The sequence below is a fragment of the Mus musculus genome, chromosome 12 (assembly GCF_000001635.26).
Source record: "Mus musculus strain C57BL/6J chromosome 12, GRCm38.p6 C57BL/6J".
In the NCBI taxonomy this organism is placed as follows: domain Eukaryota; kingdom Metazoa; phylum Chordata; class Mammalia; order Rodentia; family Muridae; genus Mus; species Mus musculus.
In genome coordinates, this window is record NC_000078.6 from 114,802,358 (window position 1) to 114,828,344 (window position 25,987).

The window sequence follows — 25,987 nt, forward strand, 5'->3', positions numbered from 1 at the left end:
TTACTTGTATTTCAAATAGTATCCCATTCCAGGTTTCTTTTCTGAAGTACCCAAACCATCACCCCCACTCCCTGCCTCTAAGAGGGTGCCCCATCCACCCACACAGACCTGCCTTCCCACCCTGGATTGCCACCGCATTGTCACATTAAACCAACTCATGCCCAAGGGCCATTCCTCCCACTGGTGTTTAATAAGGACCTCCTCTGTATCATATGTGGCTGGAACCATTTGTCCCTCCATGTGTATTATTTGGGTGGTAGTCCAGTTCCCAGGAGCGTGGGGTGGGGTGTTCATACTGGTTGACACTGTAGCTCCCTCCCTGGGGCTACAAACACCCTTAGCTCCATCAGTACCTTCTCTAACCCCTCTCTCAAGGACCCCTCACTCAGACTAGTGGTTGGCTGTGAGCATTTGCCTCTGCATTTTTTTAGATTCTGGCAGAGACTTTCAGGAGCCAGCCATATCAGGCTCTGATCAGCAAGAACTTCCCAGCATCTGCTATAGGTACTGGGTTAAACAACTGCATATGGGATGGATATCCAGGTAGGACAGTCTCTGGATGGCCTTTCCATTTGTCTGTGCACATATTTTGTCCACATAATTCATCCTGTGAGTATTCTGTACCATCTTCTAAGACACAAAGACATCCACATTTTGGTCTGTATTCCTTAGATACATATGGTCTGTGAATTGTGTCATAGATATTCCGAACTTTTGGGTGAATATCCACTTATCAATGAGTGCACACCATGTGTGCTTATTTATAACTAGATTATCTAACTTGGGATATTTTTTTACGTCCATACATTTGCCTAAGAATTTCATGAACTCAAAGTTTTTAATCGCTGAATAGAATTCCATTTTATAAATGTACAACATTTTGTTTATGCACTCCTCTGTTGGGAGACAACTGGGTTGTTTTCAACTTCTAGCTATTATGAATATAGCTTCTATGAAGGTATTGGTGCATGTGCCACTCAAAGACTCAAATGCTTGAAGAAGCCTATGGGGGATAGGGAGTCAATGTGATGGTTTGTATATGTTCAGCCCAGAATAGCAGTATTTTAGTGTGAGGTCCTGTAGGAATAGGTATGACACACTGGGTGTGGTCTTTAAAACTCTCAGGTTCTTGGAAACCAGTATTCTGCTAGCACCCTTCGGATGAAGATATAGAGCTCTCAGCTTTGCTTAAACCAAGCCTGTGTGGATTCTGTCATGCTCTCCTTCCTTGATGATACTGGACTGAACCTTTACACCTCTAAGTCAGTGCCAATTAAATGCTGTCCATTATAAACTTGCCTTAGTCATTGTCTCTGTTCACAGCAGTAAAACCCTAAAAAAGACATATGGCATTAATGAATAGTAAATTCAGGACTGCAGTAATATTTACAGGACAGCACTCTTACTTCTAACCTTTGTCTCAGAGTCTTCCTTTCCCTCTCTCCTATAATCATTCTCACTCCACCATCACAGTACTGTTCAACTTGACAATGGCAGAAATGATGCAGCTCTACATTCAGATATTAATACCTCTTATATTCTAAAAGCTTGGAACTTCTGCAGACCACAGAAGCAAGTTAGCAAAACACCTAAAACTCACTTAAAACTTAAGACTCTGTCCTTTTCCACTCTGTTGCAGAATCTTGTGTTGCCTGTAGTCTTGGTCCTGATGAGATGCTTCAAAACTTTACTAAAAAGTCTGGGTCCACATGTACCCCTACTATACCTAAGTTTACAAGGAAATTTGTGTTGGAGCAAGGTAAATGACCCACTTCATTTATAAATTCAGGAGTTCTGAATAGGAAGTAAAGACTTAAGACTTTGAAAGGGCTTTTTCTTTGCTCTGAACTTCGTGGAATTTTACAATTTAAATTCATATTGTATTTTACTCCCAGCTATTCCAAAGTTCTAGTCTTTCACACAATACTAACATATTTTTATCATGCATAATCACAGTTTACCTTTTTTGTTATTTTATGAAATAATAAATAAGTCATTGAAACTGTTCACTGTTATCCATATGGACAAGGCATGGAGTACTCTAGGGACATCCTAATCAACAGCACTTCATGGATGTCCTTCTACAAAGCTGAAAAAGCACAATAGGTTTTTAAGAAATAGACACAAAAACACACTATTCAAATGACTGCATCTAAGCAAAACTACAAGTGACTATTCTCTAAGTCTTGTCAGTTCCAAGGCAGCTATCTGTAACTCCAGGTTTTCTGTCACACACAGGATGTGGTTATAACACTTTGTCTTGCACAGAAATAGACCACAGAGTCCTAAGATTTCAGGCTGTGGAGCTCCATGTAGGCTGTGCTGAAGGACTAGTCTACAGTCAATGTGGCCTTGCCCTTAAACTTCTGGTTGTAGCCAGTATCACCATTGTAGGGAATAATAAGTCCAATCTACTCAATGATCTTTCCATGGCTCTGCTTCACCCAGTGCATGTAGTAGCCAGTGAATGAGTAACCAGAAGCCTTGCAGGATATCTTCTCTGAAGCCCCAGACTTCACCAGCTCAGGTCCAGACTGCTACAGCTTGACCTTAGAGTGGATGCCTGCAAAGAGAAACAAGAGTGTATGTCGGTGACATCCCAGATCATTTGTCTTCTTCAGATTTTGAACTGGTGAGCCCCTTATCTGCAGTTACTGACAGGAGGAAGAGAAAGAGCCAGCTCCGTACAATGATTAGAGTCAGTGTCTCCAAGGACTGTGAAGAGGACACAGATCATAGGTTGTTTTCAGGGTGTTCACATCCCTGTTTTTAACCACCACAGACTTAATTAATTTGCGTATTCATGAGGAGGGGACTTCTTATTTAAGAACCTAGTCCAACTAGAGAAGAGCTGGAGAGGAAGGACTGAAAGGTACATGGGTCAAGCAGCAGGACTATCCAAATCCAATAACTCTTTTAGGAAATATATCCCATACATGTTCTATAAGCCCTGCACTGCTGGTATTTTTGTAATTACATGGACAAATCTTTCAATCTATTATTGGCCTAAGTCTTTTGCTCTACTCTAGGGACATGTTCACATTTTGATTTACAGATAATGATTTGTGAAGATAAAGATGATGCTGAAGAAAATAATGATGAGGATAATGATGTTAATACACATTAGATGAGTGCAGTTTAATAAGATTTAATGTCTTAATTTTTACTCCATCAGATGTTGATAAGGAAGAAGACAAATGTGAAAACTAATGACATGGATATGGAAATTATTGAATCTTTACTCATTATTGATATGAGTTACACTAGTGCAGTATACTGACCTTGGAATTCTATTTGAAATTTTCACTAAAAAATAGAAAATTAAACTGTGCTGTGTCCCAGCTGCATCTCTCGCAAGTATCTACTCAGATAAGTCTATATTATTACAAAGACAGTTACACATCCATGTTTATTGCTTCTCCATTCATAGAAACTGGGAAATGGAATCCATTTAATTTCTTAACAAAGGACAAATAGATACTGATAATGTCTGGGTTATAGACAATGAAATATTTCTCAGTGTAAAACCATGAACTGTTACATGTATACTTATGTGTAAGAACATGGAATATTTTCTCTATGATGACAACCAGGTCCATATAAACAAATGTTTCATGTTTTCATTTATGTGTAGTTCCATGATATGAATAATGTACTATGAATATTCCAACCTCCACTCTGTCTCTGGTTTTCCTTTGGACCTTCAAATATATCTCTCTTACAATATACTGACCAAGTCTTTTTTATTGGTTATTATGTTTAATTACATATCAAATGTTTTCTCTTTTCTCTGGTTTCCCTGCACAAATCTTCTATCCCATCACACCTGCCCCTGCTTCTGTAGGTTGCTCCCCTAAATTATATATCCACACTAGCCTCATCCCTTTAGAATTCTGTTATGCTGTGTCATCTACCATTCACAGGACAATGAGCCTCCCCTGCCACTGTTGTCAGGTAAGCTAATCCTCTAATACATATGGAGCTGGAGCTATGAGTCCCTCCATGTGTACTCATCTACATGCTGAGGTGCTTGGGGCCACTGCCCTTATGTGACTGATATCCACAACTCTCTATGGTGGGCTGTGGCTACATGACAAGGGTCTGTTGTCAGGAACAGTCAAAGCTCCTACTGTCCCTTCTGTGTCCCTGGGGCTTCAAGCTGAGCTCAAACTTAGAGGCTTCTTCTCATGGTCCACTGCCCAACAGAAAGTGATTCACACTCAGTCCAAACATATACAAGATGCTAGTCTAGATATTATAAGTCCATGTATATGTATGTACATGTGTGTGTGTATGTGTTTTGTGTGTGTGTGCTTGCCTGTGTGTGTTTCAGTGTGTGTGTGTGGGTGGGTGTGTACGTGTGTGTGGGGGGGTGGGTGGGTATGGGTGTGTGTGTAGCCAACCCAGGAGAATGAAGTTTGATGTAGTAAACAAAGATGAAAAACCTGTTGGAGAGCTAAAAACTGCTTTGACATTAGCCATGGAGGCACAGAGTTGGAGTTTTCCTAGCTGATTTCCAGTCTTGCTTTAGAAATTAAATTTAAGTAATTGAATTAATTTCAGAAGAGACTTTGAACTTTGGATTTTCTTTTCCTTTTCTTGGTTATTTTATTTATTTATATTTCAAATAGTATCCCCTTTCTAGGTTTCCTTTCTGGAAGCCACATCCCATCACCACAACTTCCTGCCTCTAAGAGGGTGCTTCTCTACACACACAGCCACACCTGCCTTCTCTTCCTGGTATTCCACTGCATTGGAGGCATTGAACCACCTCAGGCTCAAGGGCCATCCTCCCACTGAGGTCCAAACAAGGACATCTTCTATCTCATATGTGGCTGGAGCCATGGGTTCCTTCATGAGTATTATTTGGTTGGTGGTCCTGTCCCTAGGAGCTTGTGGGGGGATGTTCTGCCTGGTTGCTCCCTCAGAGTGGCTGCAAATCCCCTCAGCCCCTTCAGTCCCTTCTTTAACTCTGGAGACAACGACCCCTCGCTCAGGCCAGGGTTTGTCTGTGTTCATTTGATTCTGTATTTTTCAGATTCTGGCAGGGACTTTCAGGAGACAGCCATATCAGACTCCCATCAGCAATAACTTCCCAGCATCTGCAATAGTATCTGGTTTTGGCAACTGTATATGGGATGAATGTCCAGGTAGGGCAGACTCTGAATGGCCTTTCCTTTCGTCTATGCTCCATATTTTCTCCTCATAATTCCTCCTGTGAGTATTCTGTTCCCTCTTCTAAGATACACAGAAACATGCACGATTTGGTCTTCCTTCTTTAGCTTCATATGGTCTGTGAATTGTATAATTCATATTCTGAAGTTTTGGCTAACATCCACTTATCAGTGAGTACACACCATGTGTGTTCTTCTGTGACTGGGTTACCTCACTCAGGAAGATATTTTCAAGTTCCATCTGTTTACATGCTAATTTAAAGAAGTAATTGTTTATAATGGCTGAGTAGTATTCCATTCTGTAAATACATGACAGTTTCTGTATGCATTCTTTAGTTGAGGGACATTTGGGTTGTTTCCAGCTTCTAGCTATTATGAATATGGCTTCTATAGACATATGAGAGCATGTGTTTTATTACATGTTGGAGCATCTTCTGTCTATATGTCCAGGAGTGAAGTAGCTGGCTCCTCAGATAGTACTATGTCCATTTTTCTAAGAAACTGCCAGAGGACTGTCAACATTCTTGAGACACTATAGTCTATAAGAACTTTGGAAGTTGCACTAAATATACTTTTCATTTTGGTTTGTTTATGTATGACATCCACAGACTCAAATGCTTTAACAAGCCTATGAAGGCCAGGAAATCAATGTGATGTTATGTATATGCTCAGTCTAGAATAGCATTATTATAAGGTGTGGTCCTATTAGAATAGGTGTGGGCTATAGCCACCCAGGGTGTGGGCTATAATATTCTCAGCTGCTTGGAAGTGAGTATTCTGGTACCATCTATCAGATAAAGATGTATAGCTCTCAGCTCTGCTTACACCATGTTGGCCTGGATGCTGTCATGCTCTCCTGCCTTGATGATACTTGACAAAATTTCTACACCTGTAAGCCAGCCCCAAATATTGTCCTTCATAAACTTGCCTTGGAAATGGTATGTGTTCACAGCAGTACAACCCTAAACATGACATGGGACACATATGAATAGTATATTCAGATTTCAATAGTATTTACTGGACAGCAGTCTTATTTCTGACGTTTTTCTCAGAGTCTTCCTTCTCATCTCTTCAGTAATCATTCTCACTCCATCATCACAGGACTGTTCAACATAGCAATGGCAGAAACGATGCAGCTCTGCATCCTGATATTAATACCTCCTATACTAAGAGCTTGCAACGTTTGGCAGACCACATAAGCAACTTAGAGAAAGACCTAAAACTCACTTAAAACTTACGACTCTGTCCTTTTCCACTCTGTTTTAGAATCTTGTGTTGCCTGTAGCCTTGGTCCTCATGAGATGCTTCAAAGCATTATTAAAAGGTCTGGGTCTACATGAACCCATACTATAACTAAGTTTACAAAGAAATTTGTGTTTCAGGAAGATAAATGATCCTCTTAATTTATAAAATCAGGAGTCCTGAATAGGAAGTAAAGACTTAAGACTTTGAAAGGGCTTTGTCTTTGCTCAGAATTTGGTGGAATTTTACAGGTCAAATTTATATTACAGTTTATTCCCAGCTATTCCAAAGTTCAAGTTTTTTACACAACAAAAACATACTTTTATCATGCATAATCACATTTTCCTTTTTTGTTGTTTTATGAAAGAAGAAACAAGTCAATGAAAATGTTCACTGTTATCCATATTGTCAAGACATGGGGTACTCTAGGGACATCCTAGTTAACTGCATGTAATTCATGGATGACCTTCTACAAAGCTAAAAAAAACACAATAGGTCTTTACTAAATAGACAGAAAAACACACTATTCAAATGACTGCATCTAAGCAAATCTACAAGCAATGCTTTTCTAAGTCTTGTCAGTTCCAAGGGAGAATGCTGCACCTCCAGGTTTTCTGACACACTCAGGATGTGGTTACAACACCGTGTCTTGCAAAGTAATAGACTGCAGAGTCCTCAGATGTCAGGTTGTTGAGATGCATGTAGGCTGTGCTGGAAGACTTGTCTACAGTCAATGTGGCCTTGCCCTTGAATTTCTGGTTGTAGCTAGTACCACCATTGTAAGGATCAATATATCCAATCCACTCAAGGCTATTTCCGTGGCTCTACTTCATCCAGTTCATGTAGTAGCCAGTGAATGAGTAACCAGAAGCCTTGAAGGATATCTTCACTGAAGCACCAGGCTTCACCAGCTCAGGTCCAGACTGTTGCAGCTGGATCTCAGAGTGGACACCTGTGATGAGAAAAGCAGAGTGGATGTGAGTGACATCCCAAGCCATTTCTTATATTCAGATTTGGAACTGGCGAGCCCCTTACCTGCAGTTCCTGACAGAAGGAACAGAAAGATCCAGCTCCATCCCATGGTTAAAGTCAGTGTCTGCAGGGACTGTGGAGAGGACATTGGACAAATGTTGATTTCAGGGTGTGGACATTCCTGTTTTTAACCACCATAGACTTGGTTAATTTGCATATTCATGAGGAGGGGACTTCTTATTTATCCTAGTCCAACTGGAGAATAGCTGGAGAAGAAGGACTAGAAAGGTACTTGGGACAAGCAGCAGGGTGGTCCAAATCCAATAATTCTTTGAGGAAATGCATCCCATCCACTTTCTGTGAGCCCTGCACTGCTGGTGTGCTTGTAACTACAGGGAGGAATCTGTCAATCTATTTTTGCCCTAAGTCTGTTGCTCTACTCTGTGGCTATGTTCAAATTTTAATTTACAGATAATGATTTGTGAAGATGAAGAGGATGATGATGAAGAAGATGATGATTATAATGATGGAAATGGCCATTAGCTAAGTGCAGTTTACGAAGATTTAATGTCTTAATTAGAACTCATTCAGATGTTGATAAGGAAGAAGGCAAATGAGAAAACTAATGACTAATGGATGTGATGTGGAAAATGTTTAATCTTTATTTATGTTGTTATGAGCATACTTGTTAGTGTAGCATACTGACTTTGAAATTCTGTTTTTATTTATCAGCAAAAGTGTAAATACAATTGTGCTGTGTCCCAGCTCCATCCCTCCCAATATTGTACTCAAATTCAAGAAGTCATTTTTTCATTAGGGAGTAATATTTCATTATGTAAATATACCACATTTTCTGTATACATTCTTCTGGTGAGGGATAACTGGGTTGTTTCCAGCCTCTAGCTATTATGAATATGGCTTCTATGGACATTTTGGATCATTGGTCCCCATTACATGTTGGAATATCATCAGGTTATATGCACAGGATTGGTATAGCTGGGTCCTCAGATAGTAAAATGTCCAGTTTTCTAAGAAACTACCAGAGGACTTTCAACATTGTTGAGACAGCTCTAGATTATGGGGACTTTGGAAGTTGGACTAAATATATTTTGCATTATGCTTTGTTTATGTATGACATCCACAGACTCAAATGCCTAAATAAGTCTATGATAGCCAGGGTATAAATGTGATGATATGTATATGCTTAGCGTAGATTGGTACTATTATAAGGTGTGTTCCTGTTGGAATAGGTGTCTCACACTGTGTGTGGTATATAAAACTCTTAGCTGCTTGGAAGCCAGTATTCTGTTAGTACACTTCAGATGATTATGGAGAACACTCAGCTCAGCTTGCAACATGCCTGTGTGGATGCTGTCATGCTCTCTTGCTTGGATGACACAGGACTGAAAATTTACAACTATAAGCCAGTCCCAATTAAATGTTTTCCTTCATAAACTTGTGTTGGTCATGGTCTCTGTTCACAGCAGTAAAACCCTAACTATGACATATGTAAAGCTTATGAGGTATAAATTCAATATTGCAGTATGTTTTACTGGACAACCCTATTATTTCTAACCTTTGACTCAGAGTTTTCTATTCCATCTCTTCTATATTCATCCTCTCTCCACCAACAGAGGACTGTTCGACTTAGCAATGGCAGAAATGATGCAGCTATGCATTCTGATATTAATATCTCTTATATTCTAAGAGACTAGAACTTCTGGTTGACCACAAAAACAAGTTAGCCAAACACCTAGAAGTCACTTAAGACTTAAGACTCTGTACTCTCCTGTACTGTTTCAGAATCTTGTGTTGCCTGTGGCCTTGGCCCTGCAGAGATGCTTCAAAGCTTTATTAAAAAGTCTGGGTTCCCATGAACCCCTACTATACCGAGGTTTACAAGCAAATTTGGGTAGGAGTGGGGTTAATGATCCTCTTCATTTATAAAATCAGCAGTGATGAACAGGAAGTAAAGCATTGAAAAGCACCAGTCCTGCACCTGCCCATTTCCATCAGTAGCTATTCCCTGAGTACACTCAAGATGAATATGTTGGCTAAATTTTAGAAATCTTACTTAGAGAATCTCTGTACACTTATTCAACCACCATTTATAATATGGCATTAATAATGTACCAAAGAAGCACCATAAAAAGAATATTTAAGACATTGAAAGGGATTTTCTTTGCTCAGAAGTTGGAATTCTACAGATCAAATTCATATGCTTTATTTCAAGCTATTCCAAATTCTACTCTTTCACACAACCCAGACATATTTTTAGCATCAATAATCAGTTTCCTTTTTTGTTGTTTTATGAAAGAATAAAATTATCACTGTTATCAATATTGAGAAGGGATTGGGTACTCTAGAAATATCCTAAATCAACAGCATATAATTCATGGATGTATTTCTGTCAAGTTGAAAAACCACAGTAGTTCTTTAAGAAAGAGACACAAAAAAATTGACTGCCCAAATGACCAAGTCTTCAAGGGAATATTCTCTAAGTCTTCTCATTAACTGGGAAGTTTGCCCTCCTCCGGGATTACTAACATACTCATGATGTGGTTACAGCACTGTATCTTGCACAGTAAGAGTCCACAGAGTCCTCAGATGTCAGGCTGCTGAATTGCATATAGGCTGTGCTGAAGGATTTGTCTGCAGTCAATGTGGCCTTGCCCTTGAACTTTTCATTGTAGCCAGTACCACCACTGGATTAATATATCCAATCCTTTAAAGGCTTTTTACAGGACTTTACTCAGTGCATGTAGTAGCCAATGAATGAGTAACCAGGAGCCTTGCAGGATATCTTCACTGAAGCCCCAGGCTTCACCAGCTCAGGTCCAGACTGCTACAGGTGGACCTCAGAGTGGACACATGTGTGGAGAAAGGAAGAATTTATGTAAGTGACATCCCAGGCCATTTCTTTTCTTCAGATTTGGAACTGGTGGTCCCCTTACCTGTAGTTCCTGACAGGAGAAAGAGAAAGTTCCAACCAGCTCCATTCTATGGTTAGAGTCAGTGTGTTCAGGTACTGTGGAGAGTATATTGGTCATATGTGGTTTTCAGGGTGTGGACATCCCTGTTTTTAACCACCATGGACTTGGGTAATTTGCATATTCATGAGCAGAGCACTTCTTACATAAAAACTTAGTCCAACTGGTGAAGAGTTGGAGAGGAAGGACTGAAAAGGCACATGGGTAAACTAGCAGGATGTTATAGTCCAAATCCAATAACTCCCTGAGGAAATTCACCCTGTACACTTTCTAATAGCCCTTCACGGCTGGTACGGCTGCAACTACAGGGAAGAATGTTTCAATCGATACTTGGCCTATGTCTGTTGCTCCACTCTGGGATATGTTAATGCATTGATTTACAGATAATGTTTTTTTGAAGATCAAGATATTGATGATGATGATTTTGAAAATGATGATGAAGAAGATAATGATAATGATAATGTTGGGGATAACCTTTAAGAAGATTTAATGTTTTAATTAGAACTCAGTCAGATGTTGATAAGGAAGAAGACAAATGAGAAAACTAATAAAATGGATGGGGAAAGTGTTAATTCTTTACTCATTATTGATATGAGTGCACTAGTGTGGTATACTGACTTTAGAATTCTGTTTGAAATTGTCACCAAAAAGAGTAAAAAAACTGTGCTGTGTCCCAGCTCCTTCCCTCCCAAGCATGTACTCAAATAACTCTATATTATTACAGAGACAGTTACACATCCATGTTTATTGCTACTCCATTCACAGAAACTTGGAAATGGAATCAATTTACATTTATAAAAAAGGACAAATAGATACTGACAATGTTTGGGTTATAGACAATGAAATATACCTCAGTGTATACGAGGAAACATTATTTGCATACTAATGAGTAAGAACGTGGAAAATTTGCTCTATGATGTCAACCAGGTCCATAGAAACAAATGCTTTATGTTTTCATTTATATGTGGTTGCATGATTTGAATAATACACTATGATCATTCCTACCTCCACTCTGTCCCTCTGGTTTTCTTTGGGACCTTCAAATATGGCTCTCTCACAACATCCTGACCAAGTCTTTTATTGGTTATTACATTTATTTATATATCAAATATTATCTCATTTCCCTGGTTCCCCTCAACTAATCCCCTGTCATATCACACCTGCCCCTGCTTCTATAGGTTGCTCCCCCAAACCATATATCCACTCCTGCCACATTCTAGGATTCTCCTATGGTGGATCATCGAGCATTCACACAACAATGAGCCTTCCCTGCCATGGATACCAGGTAAAGTAATCCTCTGATACATATGCAGCTAGAGGCATGAGTCCCTCCATGTGTACTCATCTACATGAGGAGGTCCTTGGGGCCACTGCCATTATGTAACTGATATCCATAACTCTCTATGGTGTGCTGTGGCTATATGATAGGTGTCTTTTCTCAGGAACAGACAAAGCTCCCTCTGTGTTTCTGGAGCTTCAAGCTGAGTTCAAACTTAGAGGCTTCTTCTCATGGTCCCTAGCCTAACAGAAAATAATTCCCACTCAGTGCAAACATATACAAGATGAAAGTCTAGATATTATAAGTCCATGTGTGTGTGTCTGTCTATGTGTGTGCATGCATATGTGTGTTTGCGTGTTTATGTGTGTGTGTGTGTGTGTGTGTGTGTGTGTCTGTGTGAGTGAGTGTGACTGTGTAGCCAACCCAGGAGAAAGAAGTTTGTTGTAGTCGAGAAAGATGAAAACGCAGGTGGAAAGCTAAAGACTGCTTTGACATTACCCATGAAGGTGCAGAGTTGGAGTTTTCCTAGTTGGTTTCCAGTCTTGCTTTAGGAATTAAAGTTAAGTAATTGGATGAATTGCAGAAGAGATTTTGAAGTTTGGGCATTCTTTTCCTTTTCTTGGATATTTTATTTATTTCTATTTCAAATATTATTCCTTTACAGGTTTTCTTTCTGAAAGTCCCATTCCATCGTCCCCACTCCCTGCCTCTAAGAGGGTGCTCCCCTACACTAACCTGCCCACACCCACCTTCCCACCCTGGCAATCCACTGCTTTGGGGCATTGAACCACTACAGGCCCAAGAGCCTTTCCTCCCAATGATGTCCAAACAAGGACATCCTATACCTCATATGTGGATGGAGCCATGGGTTCCTGCATGTGTATTATTTTTGGTGGTCCTGTCCCTAGGAGCCTGTGGGCAGGGGATGTTCTGGCTGGTTGACACTGTTTCTCCCTCGGTGGGGCTGTAAACCACATCAGCACCTTCAGTCCCTTCTATAACCCTGGAGACAAGGACCCCTCACTCTGGCCAGGGGTTGGCCATGACCATTTGAGTCTTTATTTTTCATAATCTGACAGAGAATTTCAGGAGATACCCATATCATGCTCCCATCATAAGAACTTCCCAGCATCTGCAATATTATTTAGTTTTGGCAACTACATATAGGACGGATGTCCAGGTAGGGCAGTCTCTGAATGGCCTTTCCTTTTGTCTGTGCTCCACATTTTGTCCCCATAATACCTCCTGAGACTATTCTGTTCCGTCTTCTACGATGCACGGAAGCATCTGCACTTTGGTCTTCTTTTTTAGCTTCATAGGGTCTTTGAATTGAATATATTGCATATTCTGAACTTTTTGGCTAATATCCACTTATCAGTGAGTACACACCATGTGTATTCTTTTGTGATTGTGTTACCTCACTCAGGACAATATTTTCAAGTTCCTTGCATTTACATACTAATTTAATGATGTCGTTGTTTTTAATAGCTGAGTAGTATTCCATTCTGTTAATATATGACATATTCTGCATGTATTCTTCTGTTGAGGGACATCTGGGTTGTTTCCACCTTCTAGCTATTATGAATATGGCTTGTATAGATATATGGAATCTGGTGTTTTATTACATGTTGGAGCATCTTCTGGGTATATGTTCAGGAGGGATATAGCTGGGTCCAGAATACTAATATGTCCAGTATCCTAAGAAACTTCCAGAGGACTGTCAACATTGTTGACACCACTATAGACTATGGGGGCTTTCGAAGTTGGACTAACTAGACTTTGCATTAAGCTTTGTTTATATATGTTACTCACAGACTCAAATGTTTGAACAGGCCTGTCAAGGCCAGGGAGTCAATGTGATGTTATGTATATGCTCAGCGCAAAACTTCACTATCAAGAGGTAAGATCCTGTGGGAATAAGTGTGTCACTTGAGGTGTGGGCTATAATATTCTCAGCTGCTTGGAAGTGAGTATTCTGCTTCCATCTTACAAAAGAAGATGTAAAACTTCCATCTATGCTTGCGCCATGCCTGCCTTAATGCTGTCATTATCTCCTGCCTTGATGATACTGAAGTGAACATCTACAACTGTAAGCCAGGCCCAATTAAATGTCTGTCATAAACTTGCCTTGGCCATCGTCTCTGTTCACAGCAGTAAAACCCTAAACATGATATTTGACATATATAAATACTAAATTCAGGATTGAAGGAGTATTTACTCAAAGGTTATTTCTAACCTTTGACTCAGAGTCTTCTTTCTCATCTCTCCTATAATCATCCTCACTCCACCATCACAGGACTGTTCGACATGGCAATGAAAGAAATGATGCAGCTGTGCATTCTGATGTTAATACCTCTTATATTCTAAGATCCTGGAGCTTCTGGGAGACCACAGAAGCAAGTTAGTAAAACACCTAAAACTCACTTACAACTTAAGATTCTGTCCTTTTCCACTCTGTTGGAGGATCTTGTGCTTCCCGTGGCCATCGTCATGTTGAGATGCTTCAAAGCTTTATTAAAAAGTCTGGGTCCACATGACACCCTATACCTAAGTTTACAAGGACATTTGTATTGGAGCAAGGTAAATGATCCTCCTCATTTATAAAAATCAGGAGTTCTGAATAGGAAGTAAAGGCTTAAGACTTTGAAAGGGGTTTTTCTTTGCACAGAACTTGGTGGAATTTTACAGGTCAAATTCATATTATACTTTATGGCCAGCTATTCCAAAATTCAAGTCTTTCACACAATACAAACACACTTTTATCATGCATAATCACAGTTTTTCTTTTTTGTTGTTTTATGAAAGAAGAAAAATGTCAAGGGAAGTGTTCACAGTTATCAATATTGACAAGGCATGGGATACTCTAGGGACATCCTTATCAACAGCAAGTAATTCATGAATATCCTTCTGCAAAACTGAAAAATCACAATAGGTTTTTTAGAAATAGACACAAAAACACATTACCCAAATGACTGCATCTAAGCAAATCTACAAGCTACTCTTCTCTAAGTCGTGTCAGTACCAAAGCAGATTGCTACACATCCATGTTTTCTGACACACTCAGGATATGGTTACAACACTGTGTCTTGCACAGTAATAGACTGCAGTCTTCAGATGTCAGGCTCTTGAGCTGCATGTAGGCTGTGCTGGAGGATTTGTCTACAGTCAATGTGGCCTTGCCCTTGAACTTCTGGTTGTAGTTAGTAACAACAGTGCTAGGATTGATCTCTCCAATCCACTCAAGACTCTTTTCAGGACTTTGCTTCACCCAGTGCATGTAGTAGTCAGTGAATGAGTAACCAGAAGCCTTGCAGGATATCTTCACTGAAGCCCCAGGCTTCACCAGCTCAGGTCCAGACTGCTGCAACTGGACCTCAGAGTGGACACCTGTGAAGATAAGACAGTTGATGTCATTGAAATCTTAGGCCATTTCCTTTTTCAGAATTGGAACTGGTGAGCCCCTTACCTGTAGTTACTGACAGGATTAAAATAAAGATCCAGCTCCATCCCATGATTAGAGTCAGTGTGATCAGGGACCGTGTAGAGGACATTGGACATATGTTGATTTAATCGTGTTGCTATCCCTGTTTTTAAACACCATATACTTGGTAATTTGCATATTCATGAGCAGGGGACTTCTTACTTAAAATCCTAGTCCAACTGGACAGGAGCTGGAGAGGAAGGACTGAAAAGGTACTTGGGTCATGCAGTAGAATGGTCCAAATGCAATAACTCTCTGAGGAAATGCAACCCAAACACTTTCTGTGAGCCCTGCACTGCTGGTATTCTTGTAACTACAGGGACAGATCTCTCAATCTATATTTGGCCTAAGTCTTTCTTTTGCTCCACTCTGTGGCTATGTTAACATTTTGATTTACAGATAATGATTTGTGAAGATGAAGATGATAATGAAGAAGATAATGCTGATGATAATAATGGAAATACCATTTAGCTAAGTGCAGTTTAAAAAGATTTAATGTCTTAACTAGAACTCAGTCAGATGTTGATAAGGAAGTAGGCAAATGAGAAATGTAATGAGATGGATGTGATGTGGAAAATGTTTAATCTTTACTTATTATTGTTATGAGTATACTAGTAAGTGTAGCATACTGACTTTGAAATACTGTTTTAAATTGTCACCAAAAGAGTAAATAAAACTTTGCTCTGTCCCAGCTCCAAATCTCCAAATAATATACTCAAGTTACTCTATATTACTAAAGAGACAACTGTACATACATGTTTATTGCTACTCCATTCACAGCAGCTTGTAAATAGAATTCATCTAGATTTACAAAAAAAAGAAGAAGAAGAAAAAAATACTGACAATGTGTGGGTAGAGACTATGAAATATTCTTCACTGGTAAAACATGAACTATGGATTGTATACCTATGTGGAAGAACCTAAGAAATATGTTTAATGAGTTCACTGAGGTCCTTAAAAAGAAATGTTTCATGTTTACATTTATGTGTGGATCTATAATTTGAATAATATACTATGATCATTCCTACCTCCACTCTGTCCCTCTGGTTTCCCTTGAGATCTTCCAATATGTCTCTCTCACAACATCCTGACCATTTTTTTTAATTGGTTGTTTTTTATTTACATATCAAATGTTATCTCCTTTCCCTGGTCCCCCTTCAAAAATCCCCTATCCCATAACACCTACCCCTGCTTCTATGAGGTGTTCCCCCACCCCACCCCACATATTTACTCCTGCCTCATCATTCTAGCATTCTCCTATGCTGGGTCATCAAGCCTTCACAGGACCAAGAGCCTCCCTTCCATTCATGCTAGATAAGTTAATCCTCTGATACCTGTGCAGCTGGAGACATGAGTCCCTCCATGTGTACACTTTGTTTGGTGGTTTAGTCCCTGGGAGCTCTGGGGATTCTGGTCCTATTAACAACATTAAATGATGGACACATGTCTAATAGTAGAAGCTCAAAAGAAAACGAACTCTACAGTGTTTCTTTAGATATTTATACTCATTAATTTCTACATCAAGTGTGCTGACATGTCTTTTGAATATATATATTGTGATGATAGAGTTGCATTTTATGTGTTTCTGAGGTTTGTGTGTGTGTTTCATCATTATTATTTTTTAATAAATTTTTATGTTTTTTTGTGTCTATAGAGAAAATGGAAGAGTTTACATTATGTGAGTGGTGGATTTTATGGCAGAAGTTTGGAAAGAATATCAGTGATCAGAAAACACTGTAAATTTTAATATTTACATTTTATTACTTTTATTTTTTTTTACAGCTCAGTCATTGCTCCACCTCCAGGTCCATCCTCTGATAGTCCCTCCTCATATTTTTCCTCCCCCCTGTCTTCAATAGGATGCCCCCCTTTACAAGGTTTTCCAACTCAGTGGGGCTTCATGTATCTCAAGATGTAGGTGTAATTTCTCCCACTGAGGCCAAAGCAGGCCATCCTCTTTAGATATGTGTCAGGGTCTTTGGAACAGATCCTGCATGATACTGGGATTGTGGCTCAATGTCTGAAAGATCTCAGGAGGCTAGGTTTACATATAATAAATAACAAGAAAATATACATCTTTGAAGTGTTTAACAGAGAATCTTCACAGTGTTTGAGTATGGAAACGTTACATGTCAATCACAATGGGCATCTGTAAGTTAAGAAAGGAAACCACAGAGGACACAGAGTAATCCCATACCCACATCTCTTTGTTGGGGATTCTTGGCTCCTTTGTGACCCCTGATGGTCATGAACTCACCTGGAGGTTAGATTATCCATCTTTTACACTATACCTACCCAGGGTGACTTCATCAGTAACTTACCCTTGCAACTAACGTGCCTGCAGGGCACAAATGCAGGGAAAATTGGCTCTCCTTTATATTGAGATGGTGAATAATGTCTCAGACTCTGAATCTATGTTGTTAGTACATTATCATCAATGAAGCTCTTAAAGTCATCTGCTTTCCTATTGGGAGTGGAATTTGGCTCTAAAAGTTCTCATTTATAATTAGGCGTAAAAGGGAAAGATCATCTATATGTGGAAGCGATATATGCCACTGCCTCTATGTGACTGATGTCCACAACTCTCTTTATGGTGTGCTGTGGCGACATGACAGGGGCCTGGTGGCAGGAACAGACAAAACTCCTATTGTCCCTCTTGTGTCTCTGGAGTTTCAAACAAGCTCAATCTTAGAGGTTACTTCTCATGTTTCACAGCCCAAAAGAAAGTAATTCCCACTGAGACCAAATGTATACAAGATCCAAGTCTAGATGCTATAATTCTGTTTTTGAGTGTGTGTGTGTGTGTTTGTGTGTGTAGCCATTCAAGGAGAAAGAAGTTTTTTGTAGTCAACAAAGATGAAATAGGAGTCGGAGAGCTAAAGACTGCTTTGACATTAGCCATGGAGATACAGAATTTGTAGTTTGCCAACCTGTTTTCCAGTCTTTTTTTTTAAATATTTTCTTTATATACATTTCAAATGCTATCCTGAAAGTTCCCTATATCCTCCCTCTACCCTGTTCCCCTACCCACCCATTTCTGCTTCTTGGCCCTGGCATTCCCATCTATTGGGGCATATAAAGTTTGTGCTACCAAGGGGCCAAGTGATGGCCAACTAGGTCATCTTCTAATACATATGCAGCTAGAGATATAAGCTCTGTGGTACTGGTTAGTCTGGTTAGTTTATATTGTTGTTTCACCTATAGGGTTGCAGACACCCTTCAGCTCTTTGTTTGCTTTCTCTAGCTTCTCCATTGTGGGCCCTGTGTTCCATTTTATATATGACTGTGAGCATTTGCTTCTGTATTTGCCAGGAACTGGCATACCCTCACACGAGACAGCTATAATAGGGTCCCTTCAGCAAAATCTTTCTGGCATTGTGCAATAGTTTCTGGGTTTGGTTGCTGATTATGGGATGGATCCCCAGGTGGTGTCATCTCTGGATAGTCCATCCTTTCGTCTTAGCTCCAAACTTTGTCTCTGTGACCCCATTACATAGATATTTTGTTCCCTATTCTAAGGAGAAATGATGTAGCCACCCATTGGTCTTTTCTCTTCTTGATTTTCTTGTGTTTTGCAAATAGTATCTTGGGTGTTCTATGTTTCTGGGCTAATATCCACTTATCAGTGAGTGCATATCTAATGACTTCTTTTGTGATTGGGTTACCTCACTAAGGATGATATCCTCCAGGTACCTCCATTTGTCCAAGAATTTCATAAATCCATTGTTATTAATTGCTGAGTAGTACTCCATTGTGTAAATGTACCACATTTCCTGTATCCATTCTTCTGCTGAGGTACATTTGTGTTCTTTCCAACTTCTGGCTATTATAAATAAGACTGCTATGAACATAGTGGAGCAGGTGTTCTTATTATCAGATAGAACATCATTGGCTATATGCCCAAGAGAGGTATTGCTGGATCTTCAGGTAGTATTATGTCCAATTTCCTGAGGAAAATCCAGACTGACTTCCAGAGTGGTTGTACAAGCTTGCAATTCCAACCAGGAGTGGAGGAGTGTTTTTCTTTCTCCACATCCTCGCCAGCATCTGCAGTCACCTGAATTTTTGATTTTAGCCATTCTGACTGGTGTGAGGTGGAATCTAGGGGTTATTTTGAATTGCATTTCCCTGATGATTAAGGATGTTGAACATTTTTCAGGTGCTCCTCAGCCATTCAGTATTCCTCAGTTGAGAATTCTTGGCTTAGCTTAGAATTTTCAATGGGTTTATTTGAAGTTCTGGAGTCCAGCTTCTTGAGCTCTTTGTACATATTGGATATCAGTCCCCTATCAGATTTAGAATTGGTAAAAATCCTTTCCCAATCTGTTGGTAGCCTTTTTGTCTTATTGACATTGTCATTTGCCTTACAGAAGCTTTGCAATTTTATGAGGTCCCATTTGTCAATTCTTGATCTTACAGTGCAAGCCATTGCTGTTCTGTTTAGGAATTTATCCCCTGTGCCCATATCTTTGAGGCTTTTCCCTACTTTCTCCTCTATTAATTTCAGTGTCTCTGATCTTACGTGGAGAACTTTGATCCACTTAGACTTGATCTTTCTACAAGAAAATAAGAATGGATCAATTCGTCTTCTACATGATAACCGCCAGTTTTGATAGCACCATTTGTTGAAAATGCTGTCTTTTTTCCACTGGATGGTTTTATCTCCCTTATCAAAGATTAAGTGAACATGGCTGTGAGGATTCGTTTCTGGGTCTTCACTTCTATTCCATTGATCTGCCTGTCTGTCACTGTACCAGTACCATGCAGTTTTTATCACAATTGTTCTGTAGTACAGCTTTAATGTCAGGCATGATGATTCCACCAGAGGTTTTTTTATTTTTGAGAATAGTTTTTGCAATCCTAAGGTTTTTTTATTTTTCCAGATGAATTTGCAAATTGCCCTTTCTATCTCAGTGAAGAATCGAGTTGGAATTTTGATGGGGATTGCATTGAATCTATAGATTGCTTTCGGCAGGATAGCCATTTTTACTACATTGATTCTGCCAATCCATGAGCATGGGAGTTCTTTCCAACTTCGGAGATCTTCCTCACTTTCTGTCTTCAAAGACTTGAAGTTCTTATCATACAGATCTTTCACTTCCTTAGTTAGACTCACACCAAGGTATTTTATATTATTCATGACTATTGAGAAAGTTGTTGTTTCCCTAAATTCTTAATCAGTCCGTTTAACCTTTGTGTACAGAAAGGCCATTGATTTGAGTTAATTTTTTAAATATTTTTTATTACATATTTTCCTCAATTACATTTCCAATGCTCTCCCAAAAGTCCCCCATACCCCCCCATTGAGTTAATTTTATATCCAGCTACTGTACTGAAGCTGTTTATCAGATTTAGGAGTTCTCTGGTAGAGTTTTTGGGGTCACATATATACTATCATATCATCTGTAAATAGTGATATTTTGACTTCTTCCTTTCCAATTTGTATCCCCTTGATGTCCTTTTGTTGTCGAATTGCTCTGGCTAGGACTTCAAGTACTATATTGAATAGGTAGGGAGAAAGTGTGCAGCCTTGTCTAGTCTCTGATTTTAGGGGGGTTGCTTCAAGTTTCTCTCCGTTTAGTTTGATGTTGGCTCCTGGTTTGCTGTAGATTGCTTTTGGTATGTTTGGTATGGGCCTTTAATTCCTGATCTTTCCAAAACTTTTATCATGAAAGGGTGTTGGAATTAGTCACATGCTTTCTCAGCATCTAACGAGATGATCATGTGGTTTTTATCTTTGAATTTGTTTATATAGTGGATTACTTTGATGGATTTCCATATATTAAACCATCCCTGAATCCCTGGGATGCACAATACTTGGTCAGGATGGATGTCCATTTTGATGTGCTCTTGGATTCGGTTTGTGAGCATTTTATTGAGTATTTTTGTATCGATAATTATAAGGGAAATTGGTCTAAAATTCTCTTTCTTTGTTGGATCTTAGTGTGGTTTAGATATCAGAGTAATTGTGGCTTCATAGAATGGATTGGGTAGAGCAACTTCTATTTCTATTTTGTGTAATAGTTTGTGAAGAACTGGAATTAGATCTTCTTTGAAGGTCTGATAGAACTCTGCACTAAACCCATCTGGTCCTGGGCTTTTTTTTTTTTTTTTGGTTGGGAGACTATTGATGACTGCCTCTATTTCTTTAGGGGAAAGGGACTGTTCATATCATTAATCTGATCCTGATTTAACTTTGGTACCTGGTATCTGTCTAGGAGTTGTCCACTTCATCCAGATTTTCTAGTTTTTTTGGAGTATAGCCTTTTATAGTAGGATCTGATTATGTTTTGGATTGCCCAGTTTCTGTTGTTATGTCTCCTTTTTCATTTTTGATTTTGTTAATTAGGATACTGTCCCTGTCTAGTTAGTCTGGCTAAGGGTTTATCTATCTTGTCGATTTTCTCAAAGAACCAGCTTCTGGTTTGGTTGATTCTTTGAATAGTTCTTTGTGTTTCCATTTGGTTGATTTTAGCCCTGAGTTTGATTATTTCCTGCCATCTACTCCTCTTGGCTGAATTTGCTTCCTTTAGTTCTAGAGCTTCTAGGTGTGGTGCCAGTCTGCTAGAGTATGCTCTCTCTAGTTTCTTTTGGGGGGCACTCAGGGTTATGTGTTTCCTCTTAGGACTGCCTTCATTGTGTCCCATAAGTTTGGGTATGTTGTGGTTTTCATTAAACTCTAAAAAGTCTTTAATTTCTTTCTTTATTTCATCTTTAGCCAAGGAATCATTGTTTAGAGTGTTGTTCAGTTTCCACGTGAATGTTGGCTTTCTATTATTTAGGTTGTTATTAAAGATCAGCCTTAGTCTGTGGTGATCAGATAGGATGCATGGGATGATTTCAATATTTTTTATCTGTTGAGTCCTGTTTTGTAATCAATTATATGGTCGATTTTGGAGGTGGTTCCATGTGGCACTGAGAAGAAAGTATACCCTTTTGTTTTAGGATAAAATGTTCTGTAGATATCAATTAAGTCCATTTGTTTCATAACCTCTGTTAGTGTCCATGTGTCTCTGTTTAGTTTCTGTTTCCAGGATCTGTTCATGGTGAGAGTGGGGTGTTGAAGTCTCCCACAATTCTTGTGTGAGGTGAAATGTTTGCTTTGAGCATTACTAAAGTTTGATTAATAAATGTGGCTGCACTTGTATTTGAAGCATAGTTATCAGAAGTGGAGTTCATATTGGTAGATTTTACCTTTGATGAGTATGAAGTGCCCCTCCTTGTCTTTTTCCATAACTTTGGGTTGGAAAGCAATTTTATTCGATGTAAGAATGGCCACTCCAACTTGTTTCTTCGGACCATTTGCTGGGAAATTTGTTTTCCAGCCTTTCACTCTGAGGTAGTATCTGTCCTTTTCAGTGAGGTGGGTTTCCTGTAAGCAACAAAATGTTGTGTCCTGTTTGTGTAGCCAGTCTCTTAGTCTATGTCTTTTTATTGGGGAACTGAGTCCATTGATATCAAGAGAAATTAAAGAAAAGTAATTGTTTCTTCCTGTTATTATTATTTTTTTTGTTAAAGTTGGGATTCTGTACTTGTGGCTGTCTTCTTTTAGGATTGTGGAAGAATTACTTCCCTGCTTTTTCTAGGGTGTAGTTTTGTCTTTCTGTTGGTGTTTTCCCTTTATTATCCTTTGAAGGGCTGGATTTGTGGAAAGAGATTGTGTGAATTTGGTTTTATCATGGAATACTTAGGTTTCTCCATCTATGGCAATGGAGAGTTTTGATGGGTATAGTAGCCTAGGCTGGCATTTGTGTACTCTTAGGGTCTGCATATCATCTGTCCAGGATCTTCTGGCTTTCAAAGTCTGTGGTAAGAAGTCTGGTGTGATTCTAATAGGCCTGCCTTTATATGTTCCTTGACCTTTTTCCCTTACTGCTTTTAATGTCTATATTCATTTAGTGCATTTGATGTTCTGATTATTATGTGGTGGGAGGAATTTCTTTTCTGGTCCACTATATTTGGAGTTCTGTAGGCTTCTTGTATGTTCATGGGCATCTCTTTCTTTAGGTTTGGGAAGTTTACTTCTCTAATTTTGTTGAAGATATTTCCTGGCCCTTTAATTTGAGAATCTTCATTCTCATCTACTCCTATTATCCATTGGTTTGTTCTTCTCATTGTGTCCTGGATTTCCTAGATGTTTTGAGGTAGGATCGTTTTTGCATTTTGCATTTTCTTTGATTGTTGTGCCCATGTTCTCTATGGAATCTTCTGCACCTATGATTCTCCCTTCCATCTCATGTACTCTGTTGCTGATGCTCGTATCTATGATTCCAGATTTCTTTCAGAGTGTTTCTACCTACAGTGTTGTCTCACTTTGGGTTTTCTTTATTGTGTCTACTGCTCGTTTTAGGTCTTGTACAGTTTGGTTCAATTCCATCTTTTGTTTGGTTGTGTTTTCTTGTTTTTCTTTAAGGACTTCCATCTCTTTAGCAGTGTTCTCCTGTATTTCTTTAACTGAGTTATTAATGTCTTTCTTGATGTCCTCTACCAGCATCAAGAGACATGATTTTAAATCTGAGTCTTGCATTTTGAGTGCATTGGGGTATTCAGAACTGGCTGAGGTGGGAGTGCTGGGTTCTGATGATGGTGAGTGGTCTTGATTTCTGTTAGTAAGATTATGTTTGCCTTTTGCCATCTGGTATTCTTCAGAGTTAAATGTTATAATTGTTTCTGGTTGGAGTTTGTTCTTCCTGTGATTCTGTTAGCCTCTTTCAGCAGACCTGTGAGTGTAGCTCACTCCTGACTTTCAGTGATCAGTGTACTCTCTGCAGGCAAGCTTTCCTCTTGCAGGGAAGGTGCACAGGTATCTGGCATTTGGACCTGCCTACTGACTGAAGATGAAGGCTCAAAACAGGGCCTGTCCCAGAAAGTGTGTCATTTCTGCATGTCCCAGAAGCTCTGTAGCTTCTGAAGTCCACACTGTCACCTGTGCATACCAGTCACTAAGGGATCCAGGACCCCAGATGGCTCCCCGATGTGCTCCACAGCAGAGCCCTGCTAGGCAAATTGACACCTCTCCTATGGAAGGGAAAGTGCCAGATGCCTGGAGCCTGAAATGCGGTATGTACCAGAACCTGTGTTGCTTCTGCCTGGCTCAGAAACTATGTAGCTTATGTAGTCCACACTCTCACCTGTGCAGACTAGTCACTGAGGGATCTGGGACCCAAGATGGCTCATCCAGGTACTCTGCTGCAGAGCCCTCCAGGGCGGGGCGGACACCTCAACTCTGGCCAGGAAAGTGCCCGGATATCTGGAGCCTGAATCGGGGTCTGTCCCAGAAGCCTTGATATTTCTGCCTGTCTCAAAAGCTGTGTAGCTTCTGTAGTACACACACAGTTGCGCAGACTAGGACAAGATGGCTCCCAGAGGTGCCTGGTTTCCAGTCTTGCTTTGGAAATTAAAGTTAAGAAATTGGATGAATCTCAGAAGAGAATTTGAACTTTGGACTTTTTTCCCTTTTCTTGGATGATTTATTGATTTTTATTTCAAATAGTATCCACTTTCCAGGTTTCCATTCTGGAATCCTCCATCGCATCACCCAATTCCCTACTGATAAGAGGGTGCTCCCCTGACACACACACACACACACACACACACACACACACACACACACACACACACACACACACACACACATACCTGCCTTCCCACCCCCCTGACATTCCACAGCATTGGGGCATTGAACACCCACATGACCAAGGGCCATTCCTCCCACTGAGGTCCAACAAGGACATTCTCTGCCTCATATGTGGCTACAGACATAGGTCCCACCATGTGTATTATTTGGTTATTGGTTCAGTCCCCAAGGGCTCTAGGGCTGGAGGGTTCTGGCTTGTTGAAACTGTAGTTCCCACCCATGAGCAGCAACCCCCCTCAGCTCCTTCAGTACCTACTCTACCTCCTCTGTCAAGGATACCTCGCTCAGGCTAGTGGTTGGCTGTGATGATTTGTCTCTGTATTTTCCACATTCTGGCAGAGACCTTCAGGAGACAGCCATATAAGACTCTGATAAGCAAGAGGTTCTCAACATCTGCAATAGTGTCTGGGTATTGCAACTGCATATGGGATGGATCTCCAGGTAGGACAGTCTCTGAATGGCCTGTCTTTTGGATTCTGTTCCACATTTTGTTCCCATAATTCCTCCTGTGAGTATTCTGTTCCCTCTCCTAAAAAGCATCCACACTTTGGACTTCATTCTTGAATTCATATGGTCTGTGAATTGTATCTTGGATATTCTGAACTTTTAAGCTAATATCCACTTATTAGTGAGTACATATCATGTGTGTGATTTTGTGATTGGGTTACCTCACTCAGGGTGATGTGCTCAAATTCCATCCATTTGCCTACAAATTTCATGAAGTCCTTGTTTTTAAAAGATGAGTAATACTCCAATCCATAAATGTACCTTATTTTCTGTATGCATTCCAATCTTGAGGGATATTTGGATTGTTTCCAGCTTCTACCTTTTCTGAATATGTTGTCTATGAATGTGCCACCCTAATAATCAAATGCTTGAATGAGCCTAAGGGGGTCAAGGAGTCAATGTGATGGTTTGTATATGTTCAGCCCAGAATAGCACTATTTTAAGGCAAGTTCATGTTGGAAAAGTCTGTCACACTGGGTGTGGGCAATAAAATTCTCGGCTTCTTGGAAGCCAGTATCTGCTAGTATCATTCATATGAAGATGTAGAACTCACAGCTCTGCTTGCTCCATGCCTGTCTGGATGCTGTCATGCTTTCCTACCTTAATGATACTTGACATAACCTCTACACCTGAAAGTCAGCACCCATTAAATATTTTCCTTCATAAACTTGCCTTGGACATGGCCTCTGTTCATAGCAGTAAAAC

The 25,987-nt window shown here is 39.7% G+C and overlaps 5 pseudogenes and 1 further gene; 1 reads left to right on the forward strand and 5 right to left on the reverse strand.

Annotated features, from left to right (window-relative positions):
* Positions 1 to 25,987, reverse strand: part of Igh (immunoglobulin heavy chain complex) — a 2,751,187-nt gene that overhangs the window by 1,543,590 nt on the left and 1,181,610 nt on the right.
* On the reverse strand, positions 2,259 to 2,552 carry Ighv1-27 (immunoglobulin heavy variable V1-27; annotated as a pseudogene). The gene is given in 1 exon segment: positions 2,259 to 2,552. A coding segment is annotated over 1 exon segment (294 nt).
* Positions 6,476 to 9,407, forward strand: Gm34465 (annotated as a pseudogene).
* Positions 7,064 to 7,357, reverse strand: Ighv1-28 (immunoglobulin heavy variable 1-28; annotated as a pseudogene). Its single transcript is given in 1 exon segment — positions 7,064 to 7,357. A coding segment is annotated over 1 exon segment (294 nt).
* Positions 9,964 to 10,248, reverse strand: Ighv1-29 (immunoglobulin heavy variable V1-29; annotated as a pseudogene). Its single transcript is given in 1 exon segment — positions 9,964 to 10,248. A coding segment is annotated over 1 exon segment (285 nt).
* On the reverse strand, positions 14,742 to 15,033 carry Ighv1-30 (immunoglobulin heavy variable 1-30; annotated as a pseudogene). Its single transcript is given in 1 exon segment — positions 14,742 to 15,033. A coding segment is annotated over 1 exon segment (292 nt).